A 16233-nucleotide genomic window follows, 5' to 3' on the forward strand; every position below is an offset into this window, starting at 1 on the left:
AAAAAAGATACCTGCACACCCCCATGTTTATTGCTGCTTTATTCACAATTGGAAAGACATGGACATAGTCCAAATGCCCAAAAAGGGATAACTGGATTAAAAAGATATGGTACATATACACAATGAAATATTACTCAGCAACCAAAAAAAAACAAAAACAAAAAACATGTCTTTTGCAGCAACATGGATGGAGCTGGAAAAGATCATGCTTAGTTAAAATAAGCAAAAAGAAAAGGAAAAATGACAGATGATTTCTCTCATAGCAGGAATATAACGGGAAATGATAATGATGAACAGCTATATACCAGATACAGTTTGTGGGGGTGGAATGGGGAATGGGATCAAAAACAGTGAGGGGAGTAAAATGCACTGGACTATTGTGATGGCACATGGGTAATTTGGTGATGGGAAACCCAAGTGGATTGCAACTGAGATGGGAAAATGCACAAAAATATGTAAAAATAAACTATTATAAAATTTTTTTTTAAAAAGTGAGAATTTAATCACATCAGGTACAGGCAGTTTCCACAAAGTAAGATAAGCTCAAAAAATTTTGAAAGCCATTTAAATACATTATACAAGTTACTAAGAAAAAAGTAATATTCTTTCTGTTTTAAAGACTGGATACTTTCCTTGGGCAGCTGAGCACACACAGTTTTACCATAAATCCAATGTTCTCACTATGCTTTGAACAGATGTAAAGATTGTACTTAAAACACTAGATATGAGAAATAGGATGCAGCCTGTATAGTACAGACAGATGACATAGTATTCTGAGTTTGGCTTTTTACTAACCTGTATATATGAGCTTGGCCTATTCAGTTATTTAATACTTTCATGGTCTCAATTATCAAATATGGTTAGTATTGGAAAGATGAAGATGTACTCTAAAAATCAATATCTACTTAGTGAAAATAGATGGAATAGGAGGTTGGTAGGCCCCGCAGCCCCCAGTGAATCTTAAGTTTTCTCTTTGGGCTCTCTCTGGCATCCTTCTTGGTCGCTTCCTCCCTGTAACCACTCTCTGTCCCACACTGTCCTGTGTGTGACGCTGCCCTGAAAGCTCTCGGTCCAGGTGTGCCCACTTAGAAACAACACAATACTACAGGTGTCCACAATCAGGTATTCATACCCTGAGCCCATGTTCCCAAGCACCTCCTCCATTGAAGGTCACAGGTGATAGTTACCAAGACCAACAGCACAAAAGCCTATTACCCAACTAAGAATATTCCATCTTACTGTAACTACAAATTTTGCTGCACATAACTTTCTAACACAAAACGTCTATTGTAATGGATATCTGATTGGAAATCCCTTAATTTCCTTGAGAAGCTATGCCCCATATCCAGAAGCCTATGTAACTGATTTAAACAAGACTGAGATACTGCAAATATTCATCCTACCCAGATCCAAACAATATGCAAAATCTTTGGTATACTAAAAGCCTTTGAAGTTTCAACAAAAACTACATAAGAGTCTGCAATTTACACACAGGGAATTTTATTTTAAAATATCCATTCCAGTCTCCACATCATCATAAAATAAGTTCAAATTTCTGTGAAAGGTGCCATTTACATATTAAATTTTATTAACTTCTCTGAATTTATCATTAAAACCGTTAATACTCTGGTCTGGTTTAGCCTAAGTGTGGCTCACAGCTGGGAACTATAATGCCTTGATGAAAGTTTGTCTCACTTTCCACTGCTCAGAACAGGCACTAAGTCCTTAATATTGAGTGACATTATCACAGGTCAGGTTTTGCTTGCCACAACCTGCTGGTAGAAGGAAATATATCCACTTGTCTGGACTAGTATTAAGAAAACATTGCAGGGGTGAGGGTGAAGGTGAGGGTGGGGGAGGGGAGGATCATTTTATGAGAAGAAATAATAGACTTGTATATTAACAGTAAATGTCATTTTCAAAATGGCATCTTAAAATATGTTCAAGTAAAACACTGTAATAAGAAAACCCCACAAACTTAATGTAAAGTCTATCTTTATTATTAAGAAGATTTTTAACAAGTCTGTCAACCTTAAATATACATAGGTAAATTATTCATATCTACCATTATATGAAGTTTACAGCTTCAGCCCCCTCACAAAAATAAAGGTAAAAAATAAATCTTTTCCACAAATATTTATCCACTATATTATTCAACTTAGTTCTGAAATTTTCACTTTATAAATATCTTAACACAGCTGCTAGTGGTAGTGCTATTGTTATGCAGCTGCATGTGGCTATAATTTTACAAGTCTGCTTTATTTTTGCTCACTCCCTGGTTCGGCTCCAAGGTCCAAAGCTCATAAAGGAGAAATAAAGGTTAACTGGGCTGCCAGAAAAGCCCACTGAATGCATCCTGTAGTGCTCTGTGACAAGCAAGAGAAGAAGTATAGCCTCCAGCAAGGTCTTGTGGAGAGGCAGCTCTGACATGGTTTAAATACCTGAAACAAAACAGAAAGTATTACATTGATATAAAAAGCACATATAAAATTGGTAACATTTTAAAAGGCAATAGTAAACTGATTCAAATTTTAAAGAGGAATCCTGATTGAAATGTCCAGACTTTATAAATGGATTATTACCTCTTAAAAGGAAACATGGCAACTGTATGTAGAATGCTTAAACTAGTATTAAATTATAAAACAAATTACATTTAGTTCTAAAAGCAGCTCTGAATGAGGCTTCAAAAATAATACTTGCTATTAAAACAGTCATTGTTCCCAATTTTCAGAACTCATTTGTTTTGTTAACCATTTTTTGGCTACTTAACTGTCAGATATAGTCTTAATGAATGGATAGACAGTGTCAATACTATTGTAGTATTAATAGTTTTACATAACTATATTTTGAAACAAATATCTAAACAAATGGAATAGGGAAAAGAACATTCCTTCAATATTATAAAAATACACTGTCTCCTTTCTTGAAGGAAAAAGAAACCATAGAGAATTAAACTTCAAGAAAAATCTCTGAGACTGAAACTTAATTCAAAAGAATGCCCCAAGTGCTAAGTACAGAAGAGCCTTTTGAATCAATTTCAAAACAGTGTAGCAGACACTATTTTTCTTCAATACACATATTACTTAGCAAGTAAAATGTTCTACCTAGACCAAAAAAAAAAAAAAAAGGCCTGAAAAACAAGACAGTTCAAGCCAGAGAGGGCAGCTTGTTAGCATGACTACCAGTATTGCTGAAAAGCAAATATTTCCAGCTTTACTTTAATGCCTACTTTAAGAAACCACATTGTTTCTTCAGGCCTCAGGAAGTAAAGGAGCTTCACCCGCCTTAGAATTACGGGTATAGCAAATGAATAAATCAGGTACCAGAACATTTTAATAACTTGGAAACTTTTCTACTCATTCATTCAAACTTCCTGTGTGTCAAAGTCTTGATGCATGAGCAACTTATTATTTCTAACATAATAACAAGTCTGTTTTTCATTTGTATCCATGTTTAATAAGCTTGTGTGATTAAAAAATGTATGGCAATATATGAGGCCAAATAGAAAAAGTGGTCAAAGTAAGATACAGCGTAAAGTCCTGGAATAGACTATAATTTATTCACATTGCCACAAATCAAGGTGTTAACTCAATTCTTTGCTTCTCTGCCAAGGGTGAAAGGGGAATGTGGGGAAGGAGAAAGGAAATTAGTATTTACTGAGCAATGATCTCCAAACATTTTTGATAGTATATTTATAGAAGTGAAAAATATTTGAGCATACAACTCCAAAATGTATATACTTGTTTATAAATTATATGCACATAGTATTAATATGCAATACACTATTATATTATATACAATTATATATATAGCAAAATGTGAGCATGTTATTTTATACATGTATATATATCTGTATGCTTAAGGTACGCAATTTAAAATATTTAAATAAAAGTTCTAATATACTGTCTCCCTATATCCCAACTTACATACACTATGGAGATACATTTCACTTTGGACATCCCTGTTATTAAATAGTCAATGTCAAACTCTTGATAATAACCTTTGATCCCTGAGAATCTGAAAGTAGGGGTTTACTAAACCTACTACGTGGCCATAAATGCATCTGCTTATTACCTCTAAGGACACAATAAAATATCAATTATGTTAAGATGTGATGTAGTACGAGAAATGAGGTGTTAAATCACCTCAGACTATCAAAAAATCAACTAGGAACATTAAGTCAATTTCTCTTCACTGGGAGCTCAATAACTATCACAAAAATGATAAGAAAAAAAATGTTTTAAGAAGCATTTTTTTAAAGATTTATTTATTTATGCATACAGAATTGGGGTACAAGCCAGAGGTGCAGGGACAGGGAGAGGACTAACCAGAGACAGAGTGGAGTGCAGAACAGGTAGATTGACGAAGTACACTGCTGAAGGGAGCAGCAGACAGGTCAGAAGAGGTCTGCTGCACCATGTGGGTGAGCTCCAGCGCAGGGATGGAACTCACACAGAAGTGGCTATGTCTAGCTTGCAGTGCTGCATCCTAACCCATTGTGCCACCAGGGAGGGCTGATAAGTAATATTTTTAAAGGTATCTTAGAAATAAAATGTTCCATTCCTGACACAAGTGTCCAGATAATTTTTATCCATATCCTAGTTTATGTATAATTTTTTCCCCTTTCATCAGACCCTAAAAAGAAAACCATAGGCCCTCCCTGGTGGTGCAGCGGGTTAAAGCACAGCACTGAGAATCTAAAGCCACTTCCGCATGAGTTCGATTCCCGCCTGCCCCGGAGGTAACCACATGGCATGGCAGACCTCTCCTGACCCCCCCCCCACTGCTCCCCTCAGCAGTGTACTTCGTCGATCTGCCTGTTCTGCTCCCCACTCTGTCTCTGGTGAAGCCTCTCGCCGCCCCTGAGCCTCTGGCCTGTACCCCAGTTCTGTATGCACAAATAAATAAATCTTTTTAAAAAAAAAAAAACATAGGTTTAGGTCCAATGGCTGCTCACTCATGCCAGAATTTAAGCACCACAGTAACTCTGTCAACCTTAAGAAGAAAAGGCCAGCTATCATAAAGGAGAATTGGTCTTCATTACCATAATACAAAAAACTGCAACTAGCTGTTTTGATTCATCACATTTTGGTACAACTTGCTTCTGGGAAAATTGAGTCATGCCATCTCTAGCTTGGCAATTCAAGCATAAACTTGCAGTGTACATACAGTTTTTTATATGTTATCCTGAGAAACATGAAACAGCTGCACTGCTGGCAAGAAAACACAAGACCACCAGTAAAATACCCAACACAGTTGCATCTTTTAATTTATGGCTGCACTGTTTCCACAGAGTATATAAAACAGTTCAATTTTTATAGGTAAAATGTAATAAATAGTCATGCTTACTGCTGCCAAAAATGTGTAAAAAAAGTTTATTTAAAAGTGATTAATTAATGTTTGAAAATAGTATTTCTTAAATAGTCATAATCTAGGGCAATGAGCAAATATTTTAAAATTTGATTTATTAATACTAAGTTATAGATTCTCACTGCCAAAATGAAGTCAATTAAAATTTCTTTGCACAGCACTGAAGAACATGCATTTCCCTTCTAGCAATCATTTTCCCTAAACATGTGAGTGAGAATGATTCTTTAAAGAGACCTGCTAGTTTACACTGCTGTTTTTGATATCTAGGACTGTACAAAACAGTTACTGTTAAATATTGTAACTGATTCCCACTATGGCAACCTGCATTAATTCCAATTAAAAAATAAAATAAAACATTTCATTCTTATTATTCTACTATGAGCTTTTTATTTTTTAGGTATTTTAATGTTCTTAAATCCTTCAATTATTATTGTACACCAAAGTATTTTAAAGGATCTGCCACATTAAAACCACACAATGGGAATTTCATGTTCTGTCTATTTTTTCTTATCAATCTACATCTGTGTTGTCTTAATTCTATTATAACCATTACAAGTTCATCTCTGAATAGGGTCCCTGGGGTTTTGGCACATAAGTTGGCATCATTTCAGGTTTACCTTTATAAACAGAATGAGGAAGGAATCTTAGCCAAATTTATTTCCAAACGTCAAGCTCAGTTGGATTTTGTAGCCTGACAGTAACTGCTCTTTTTAGCCAATCGTAAGACAGTATTTCTGTTTTTTATGGGTTGATTTTAAATACCTGTAAATCTTTACACAAAAACCAGGGAAGAAAAAAAGGTTTATTTTGATACCTATACCGCATTTTTAGTGAAAGCATGCTAAACTCAAAGATTTAAAAATCAGACTTTTGATTACTTTCTATTTTTAAAAAGCATGTTTCAAAAGTTGTCTGAGATTAATTCCTAAACAAAGAGCATCTTATGCCTTAATTTATACTCTCTCTAAAGTTGCTGTTCTTTTTCATTATCCATCAAAATCCCTTTCAAACAGACTTTGGAAAGGAGGAGGAAAAGGATCCTGAGAAGAAAGTTAGAGAGGATTAAGTAGTAGGAAACTATACTTGAAAATTTATTCCCGGACTCTGCTTTCCTACACTATCATTTCCTTCTGTTACATTTAGCAGCATTTGTTCTCAAAGAAGGTTACACTGAGCTTTCATTTCATTTTCTCAGTTCTTTAACATAAGGTTACTCTTCTACTATCTCCCTAACTTTAAAAGTCCTATATTGACCATCTGGCTAAAGTCTTTGACTCAGCTCATTTTAGTGCTATTCAACAATGCTTTGAGTTCTCAGCTAGGGGCAGAGGGCAAGGGCTGTCACTCAAAACTGTTAGACAGCACTTTTCCCCTCCAGTCACAACCTGCTCATGATAACCCTTAAAACCTTTGACTCCAAAAAAACAAAGGCTTTCAGAATTTAGATTGAAATAAAAATGTGAAGCTTTTATTAGTTTCCTCCACCTCAAATTACCAAAGACTGTGGAAAGTAAAACAACTTCCATAGAGCTAAAATCTGAATTGGTTCAAACTAAAAAGGGAGGGAACTCTAGAGACCAGACTCTGCAAGGTTATTTTTTAAGTTTGCATTTAATATGCCCATGCATTAAAACAGACTAGTTTCATATAGTTCTGCCTCCAAATCTACAAAAGTCAAATCTAAGTGCCATTAAGAGAGAATTCAGCTGTCAAGACAAACAGCTCTTATATGAAATTTCTGTATTCACATCAAGTACCTGAAGTCTATCTCAAAGAGATTTAAAAACAATCAGAGCAATAGCCTGGTCTCCATTATCACTAAAAAAGAAAAATCTGAAGACTGCCATTAGTGGTCAGGCATCCTAACCTAGTCACAACGTCAGAATAATAGGTAAACGTCTACAAAGGGGAATGGATGGCCATATATAGGGGAAAGATTAGAAATCAGACTAATGTCCAAAATTCTGAGGGAAGTTTTGTTATAAAAATCACAAGTTCATGAACTCCAACCAACAATAGGTCAAACATCCACAATCATGTTGCTCTTTATTACCTAGTCAGCAAGTGAGAATACATCTTAAATACACTAATTTTTTATTAAATCTGACTTTTAATTTACACTAACTTATACACTGGGAATTGAATTCACAATTTTTCCAGACAAAATTCAGAATTGGAAATTAAAAGCCACCTGATGCCCAATGGTATATCTAAAGAGACTGCTCAGATATGCCTTTCTAGATATAACATAAGAAAGCTGTGCATTTCATTGTTATAAAGAACACATAGGACAGGTAGTTATCACTGAAAGTTAATATTAACTACATAATGAAAAAAAGCTTCCTTGATTTGAATGTGCTACTGAACACAGAAGATACAGCTACTTCAGTGTAATGTAGTCCATGGCCAGTATTGTAGTTCTCGGTCCCTCAATTGATAGATCCCTAAGTTACTTAACTAGTTAATACAGACAAATAAAGGAATATGCAGGAACTAGGTACTATGAGGTAAACTCAAAGAGAGACATGAAAAGAGATAATAAGTAGTAGCCAATGGTTTTTAAATGTTTTTTTTTTCATAAATCAGATGATGTTTTCTCTGTATAATAGATTATAATAATGTTTAGCTAATTTCAGTATTGCTCTTCTATGCGTAGGTGAAATTAGTGAACTAGTGTGAATAATGCTTTTCCTTACTTATTCTTAAAGCATAACACTAATTCCTAAAAGTTTATTCAAGATAATAACTAGGAGAGAGGGGGAAGGTAAGTTTCATGAAAAATCTAGAAGTAACAAATCATACTAGTCATGCAAAATTAACAAATCATATACAGATTTTGTCCATGACGGTGAACAAAAGTTCACTTTTGTGGAAAAACATTACATAGTATAAAAATAAATATTCCAGTTTCTGAATTGTAAGGCTCTAAATAGATCTAGTGCCCACATCTGGATTCCCTAATGTAATTTTTGATATGAGTTCAATATCAGTAATGTGTGCTGGACTTTTACCACATCTTTATAAGTAGCTTTACCACATCTGAATAAGTAGCTTTTCTCCAAGGATGGGTTGGACAGACAAACACTGAAATTCATTTGTATTCACTCATTCTTCAAAAAAAAATTTTTTTTAATTACACAGAGGCTACTATATGCCAGGTATTGATGCAACCCTAAAAAAAGCCACAGCAAAGACTCCACATTTATTAACCATATAATTCAGCAGAGAAGAAAGATGTTACACAATGAATCTTCTAAAAAAGTCAGGGTTCTGTGGATGTAATTTAAAAGGGAGACCCCAACATAAAGTTCTGAAAAAATAACTATCTCATTGAACAGCTAAGCTGTAGAATACCTATAGATAAAAAAAATTATAAATTGTGGAGAAAACACACAGAATTTAGCAGACCTAAAAAGACGGCAAATGTGAAAGCACTACTATCAGAGTTATTTCAGCAAGAAGAAAATTAAGCTCAGGATAAAAACAGCAAAGAGGATCCAAAACACCATCGCTACCACTGGTAACAAAAATAGTAAGGGAAACAGAGTGAAGCTGGGGCTAAGACCTGTGTTTCATTCAAAAGAAAGAGAGGTGTTAACTTTAGGCTTTTGAAAATAACATTGTTAATAACTCTGGAAAGCAGATTTATTATATTTGTTACACTACTCTCTACTTCTCTGTTTGAAATATTTAACAATTTTAGATGCCACTTATGTTAGATCATCCAAGTGGAATTCTTTCCTCCTCTGAATTCTCACAGCATGCTACCTTTCTCATAGGTACCACAGCAATTTATAAATGACATTCATTTCCTAGTAAATAAATTCTTCAACAACAAGATAAGTATCAACTTACTAGACAGCCATTACATCTGCAGTCATTTCACTTTCTAAACAGAGTACAGAATTATAATTATTAAAACAATATTCTGCTTAGTTATAATATAAATCTAAACAATGGCCACTATATTATGGCAACTAGAACTACAGAGAATATGGTAAGAGTTATCACCACAAATTACAAAGCTGTGGAAGAATATGGAAGAAGACTGTTTAGAAGACAGACTGTACATCAGTCACTGAGGAGAATGTCAAGACTTCCTGGAAATTAGAAGATGCCTATAATAATGACAGAAAGAAGAGGTGCAACATATAGCGTAAAATAACTTTACTTAACATGTACATATTGGCCCTGCCCGGTGGCGCAACGGGTTAGGACGCAGCACTGCAAGCTGGCCACTGCCGCTGCAGTGTGAGTTCCATCCCCGACACGCAGGTGATCCACATGGCGCAGCAGACCTCTCCTGACCAGCAGGCTGCTCCCCTCAGCAGTGTACTTCATCAATCTGCCTGTTCTGCTACCCACTCTGTCTCTGGTGAATCCTCTCACCACCCCTGTACCTCTGGCCTGTACCCCAGGTCTATTTATGCATAAATAAATAAAATCTTTAAAAAAAAAAGCATTCAAATTTTTAAAATTGTAAATATTTGCATTTCCCTAAATGTGTATGTTTGAAAGTTGCTTTGAAATTTTAATTCAACTGTGCCTCATAACTGAACTCTCGGTATGTTAACCAATTTTATACTCAAAGACACACACTGTAATGGAATAGAGCTATGAATGCAAAGAAAAACAAGAAATTCAAACTAAACTGGATACACCCAAAGCTAGATGTTTCGTAAAGATATTTATTTTTCCATTCAAAACACCTTCTTAAAAGCTCAATTTAATATACTGGAATCTGAATCACAACAATAACCTAGACAAATCTCTAAAGCAAACAATAACAAGCAAAGACAAAGTCAAGTGGATAAAATAAGTGACGATTTCTCCTAATTATGGAAAATTTTATTTTCCAGCAAGTAAAAACAGGTTCATAAAATGTCTCCTCAAGGGACTCGTGAGTATAAGCAATAAAATCTGGAAAGTTCTAAGAGTTCTGGTTTAATGCATAACAATTTTGAGTTTTTAAGAAACATTTTTAATATTTAAGTCCACAGAAAACTTGCACTGTCTTCCAAAAGTAAAACCACTGCATCACTTTGGGGGAAAAACTAATCTATGCCCATTATCATAAATAATGTGCTAATGCAATCAATTTTACTAAAAATGATGCTTTTCTGGAATAGAATGCTTTAATAAACTAGTCAGTTAGTTGGTTAAATATCATTTGGACCAAAACTTCATGTATAAAGAAAATATTTTCCTCTTATTTAAAAAATTATAGCAGTATTTTTAGTAATCTGTTTTAGTTCCAGACTACATTTCTTTGGCAATGTGTTATGACTCTGCATATGCTAGTATACTATTTTAAATAAAAACACATCCTAATCAGTTACATATGACTTGTTTTGAAAACTGTAAATTGCTAAAGTTTAATTTTACAAAACCTGCTTCAATGGATTAAAAAAACTCTTTATAGTTAAAAACCTAAATTTCTTACTTCATTTCTCTGAAAGATTAAAAGACAGAGAAAGCCCTAGTTTTTTCTTGAATTTTACCTTTTCAGGGAAAAATTATTTCCACGTGTCACTCCAAAGCTAAACCTGCCATAATGAGTCAACAAAAAGTAAAAAGATGCAAAATCCCAACAAAGATCATTCCTGAAAATATTTTGTTCCTAACTAACCTCCATTTGTACAAACGAAGGCTTATGGAACTAAAGCTATGATATAAATTGAATTGCAAAGGCATAAAATCTTATCTTTCAAAGACATACTAAAAATGAATGCTACATGTGGTTACTGAAAAGGAATTTTACATTATGGAACTACTATGATATAAATTGAATTGCAAAGGCATAAAATCTTATCTTTCAAAGACATACTAAAAATGAATGCTACATGTGGTTACTGAAAAGGAATTTTACATTTTATAAAATAAATGAAAATATGTAGTGCAGCACAGCCAAAATAGTGGAGGAAATAACTCAGAATCCTGAAAGTAAAAGGGCACATGAGAAATCATTCCCTTATAGCTCATTAATAGATAAAATTCTGACACCCAGGAAAATTAACATATTTTTATCTTCTTGGAAAGAGTCCATTTATTCAATGAACAACATATTTTAATATTTACTATGCACTGGTATTGTGATAGCTGTTGGATAAGAAGACAGCCCCTATTCGCAAGAAATTTAAAGTCCAGTATGAAGACAAAAATGAAAATAAACAATTCTTTAAAATAAGAGAATGAGAAACCTGAAGAACTCAGGAGAGTGTCTGCAGAAAACATAATGAAGGGGTTGATATCTGAAGGAAGAAAGATAAATCCCCAGGTGATAAAGAGACAGGAAGGATTTTCTAGAAAGAAACAAGAGTATATAAAATTGCTAGGGATCTAAATGAACATGAAGTTTCTGAGAGTTACATTTAAAAGACCTTGCACATCTTGATATTTTAAAAAATATATAACAGGAACCCATTTAAAACGTTAGTAGGGGTCATCCCTGGTGGCGCAGGAGGTTAAAGTGCAGCACTAAGAAGCTAAAAAGTCACTTCAGCATGAGTTCGATCCCCACCTGCCCTGAAGGTGATCCATATTGGTGCAGCAGACCTCTCATGACCCGACTAGCTGCTCCGGTCAGCAGTGTACCTCTACCATCTGCCTGTTCTGCATCCCACTGTCTCTGGTGAATGCTCTCACTGCCCCTGCACTTTTGGCCTGTACCCCAGTTCTGTATGTACAAATAAATAAATCTTTAAAAAAAAAAATGTTAGTAGGTAAGTAATGCAATTTGACCTGAATTTTACCTCTGTGTGAAAGACAGAGTGGAGAAAGAGTGGAAAGGGAAATAAAGTAAATGATTACGAGCACCACTAGGGACTATGACTCTAAGGAACTTAACTGTCTAATTATATGTAAGACAGAAATAAGAAAAAAATCATCAACTCCCTATCTTGGGCATAAAAGACATAGGAAGTTTCAACACAACAGAATGTGTAATATTTCATAAAGCAGAGAACTTCCATTTAGGTATAAGGAACAGAAATACTTGTCAGATACATATGTAGAAAGATAGAAATGTTTAGGATGGATCCTGTTAGAAATCTACATTTAACTCAAAGAATCTACATTTAACTCAAAATGAATACAAGTTCATTAGATGTAATATAAATAGCATACTTTTTAATTGTCTTTCCCAGAGTCCTTGGGTTCTGAGCAGGCCTTGAAGGCATCATGGAGGGGGAATGGCAAGTAGGGTCAGCTAGAGCTGTCAACTCCTCTGTAAGAGTAGTTTTGCTTTCAGCTGTTTCATATTTTGGAGTCCTGGTAAATTTTGTATTTAAAAAGTGAGTCTTTCTCTAAAAAGTTTGAAAGCTATTATTACATAGTTTTAGAATCAAACATTTCATGTTAGTTACTATATACAACTTTGGTAATGGACTCAGGAAAGTCATTTGGCTGTTATAAGTTGTTACAAATGATCACGAACAACATACAACAGACTAAGACAGAGAGCAGCACATATCAAGTACTCAGTAATGAATGAAACCAAAAGATCAAGGAAGAAACATACACAATAGCAACATTGGAAGAGGAAGAAATGATTAAAATTGTTTAGAACGATAAGTCAAAAGAAGTAAGAAAGCTAAAAGTGGTATCACAAAACAAAGGAAAGACACAGTTTTGAAGAAAAAGAGTGGTTCCACAAAGGCATAAAATAAGATAAAGTCTACAAGATAGCTACCAAATTTTGTAATTGGAAAGTCAATAGTGAAACAGCTAAGTTAACTTCTAAGTAAATGCCAAACTGTACAAGGTTGGGGGAAGAGTTAAATAAGGGTGTAGGTATAGCAAGCATAAAAATTCATTCACTAGTTTGTTATTGGAAAGGGGAAATAGTTAAAGGACAATTAAAGATTAATAAATTGAAAAGGTTGTTTTAAGATGGAAATTTGTATACGTTCATGTGGTAAATTAAAGTTCCAATGGAGAAGAGATTTGTAAGAGAGGTGGAAACCAACTTGATGGTGTAATAACCCAGAGTTGAAGAGTAAAGAAGCCCACAGACATGAATGAACAAAGATTTACTCAGTTTGGGGCCTGGGCCCGTGTTGTAAATACCTTATAAGAAATCCAATTTGTATTCAACTTTATTCCAAATAAAAACACCAAATAGACATACTGCTGATATTCATATTTTATGAAATTCTCTCATAAAAAGACATGTTTTCTTTTTCTTCTTCTTCTTTTTTAAACAAAAGGTTCTGGGCAGATATCAAATTACCTGATTCCTCTCTCACACAATAGTAAATCTTTCATAAAACATTAGGATTCAGAACATGAACTTTTTTTAAAAGAAACTACTGTTGTATCTCAAGAAAATAATTCTGAACACAGTAGAAGGCTATATAGTTTTCAAAATATTCCTACTCCTAAACTTCCTAAAGAAGTTTACCTTGACAAGAAAGGACACTGTTGAGACTTGAGTGAAAAGCACTTGAGCCTACAGGATGACTGTAAGTGGTACTTAGCTCTGAAACTCTGATTCATGTCTTCACATTAGCTGCTTAATTGCACTGACTGAATTTTTCATTAGCTGACCAAATACTTATTTTATTGGCTTTGGGAAACTGCAATAATCATATTTACAGTAAGAATTTTCTAAACATTTATTTATTTAGAGTGAACAAAGACTTAACACTCCTTAGTAGCTACATGTACAAGAAAATTCTTGGATCCTCATGATTTATTTTTCTGTGAATAGTTAAGACCATAAAATGGCTCTCAGTACTAGTCAGAAAAATCCTCACTGAAAACTATTAGTTCCAGAAATCAAAATTGAAGTGTCTCACTTACTAGAAGTTGGATAATTTATAGTTTTATAATCCACATGGAATTTTGTAATTCTTACAGAGTAAGGGAGAAGTCAGTATTATACTGGTCTAAAACAATATATTCTACAAACTTAAAATATTGCCACATGCTGGTTTATTTGGCAAACATATATGATATAACCTATAAAACAAATTAAAGCATAGTATGCTCAAATTAACATCTCCCACTAAGGGAGTATACTAAAATGTATGTCAAGTGTATCACAAGTGAATATATTTCAAACTCACTATTTAATTAGTTCTAATACATTAATGCATGGGGAAGGAGAGACCTGAAAAGGGATAGCAAATCACTGAATATAGTTAGACATGTCTATGCAATAATTCTGTGTTTTGTTTTTTTTTTTAAAGATGTATTTATTTAAGCATATAGAGCTGGGGTACAGGCCAGAGGTGCAGAGGCAGTGAGAAGATTCACCGGAGACAGAGTGGGGGGCAGAACAGGCAGATCGACGAAGTACACTGCTGAGGGGAGCAGCGGGCGGGTCAGGAGAGGTCTGCCTCGCCTCATGCGAAAGTGGCTTTAGCTTCTCAGTGCAGTGCTTTAACCCGCTGCGCCACCAGGGAGGGCCAATTCTGTGTTTTTATATAAAATAACATTATATAAAACAACCAAGACAATCATAGAGACAAATGTGAAAATAATCCAATAATTAAAAAATAAAGGTTTTATAACTGCCAAATGAGAACACAAAGTGGTAAGTACAACTTAAAAGGACTATAAAGGGCCCTCCCTGGTGGTGCAACAGGTTAAAGCACAGCACTAAGACACTAAAGCCACTTCATCGTGAGTTAGATCCCTGCCCCAGAGGTGATCCACAGGGAGCAACAGAGTCTGCTCCTGACCCACCTGCTGCTCCCCTCAGCAGCGTTACCTCTTCAGTAAGCCTGTTCTGCTCCCTACTCTGTCTCTGGTGAATCCTCTCACTACCTCTCCTCTGGCCTGTACCCTAGTTCTGTATGCATAAATACATAAATCTTTTTAAAAAAAGGACTATAAAGATATACTTTTCTCATAAAGTACATCGTGCCTGTGATATGCAGATAAGGAGTCTCTACGTAACAAAAAGCAATAACCAGATAGCGGAGATGGTTACTTACAAATATATCTACAGTCCACCTACTCTTGCCCACTAAATTTTCCTCTAAAGGGATAATACTTTTAAACAGTTTATAGAGTGTCCAGGTCTATGTCAGGAGAACAGAGATTTATATACATTTAAAGAAAACAGAAGATTAAGAATGTTCTCTATAATACAGAAAGTATAGCTTTTTAATCAATTGATGCTTTAATACTCTAGATAACTATTTTTATTTAATATATTGATTACATCATCCTTAATTTTTGTACAATGTATGATTTCACCATGAAATTCCCACCACCAATTCACCTATGCCATTTTTTTTTTAATTTATTTATTTATGCTTACCGAACTGGGGTAACACTGCTGAGAGGAGCAGCAGGTGGGTCAGGAGAGATCTGCCACACCATATGGGTCATCTCCCTGGCCAGGATCGAACTGGTGCTGCAGTGGCTTTGGAGAGCTTCATAATACAGTGCTTTAACCTGTTGCGCCACCAGGGAGAGCCCCACCTGTACTAATTTTTAAACTCAGATTCAGTTAAAGAAAGAAGTCTAACAATGTCGATTTTCCCCTAGTTTGCTTCCTTTTCTTCTTTGTTCAAGGGCAAGCATTGTAGACTGCAGTGATTAAAAAAAAAAGTATCTACTGCTTTAACCATAATTTGCTGACAAAATACATGCAATTAAGAATAGATATACACAGAACTCCCAGTTTGACTTATAGTTACTTAATGGCTTTTGATGACTCATCTTTCAATGACAAAAGAAAAGCAACTGGGCTCCACATCAAAAGATAATGTAAATTAAATTAACTTTACAAAATACTTTCATATTTACTTCTTGTTTAGTCTTCATAAAAATCCAGTGAGAGGCCCTCCCTGGTGGCGCAGCGGGTTGGAGCACAGCACTGAGAATCTAAAGCCGCTTCCACATGAGTTC

The 16233-nt window shown here is 34.7% G+C and overlaps 1 protein-coding gene across 1 annotated transcript in view; it reads right to left on the bottom strand.

The window, feature by feature from the left end:
• Positions 1–1978: 1978 nt before the first annotated feature.
• Positions 1979–16233, bottom strand: part of MNAT1 (MNAT CDK-activating kinase assembly factor 1) — a 142630-nt gene continuing 128375 nt past the window's right edge. Inside the window, exon 8 of the mRNA XM_004681810.1 lies at positions 1979–2441. Coding sequence (XP_004681867.1) covers positions 2321–2441 — 121 coding nt within the window. The 3' untranslated portion in view covers positions 1979–2320. The remainder of the gene's footprint in view (positions 2442–16233) is intronic.

Source organism: Condylura cristata, unplaced genomic scaffold (assembly GCF_000260355.1).
Source record: "Condylura cristata isolate star-nosed mole 26May11 unplaced genomic scaffold, ConCri1.0 scaffold00013, whole genome shotgun sequence".
NCBI classification, from domain to species: Eukaryota; Metazoa; Chordata; class Mammalia; order Eulipotyphla; family Talpidae; genus Condylura; species Condylura cristata.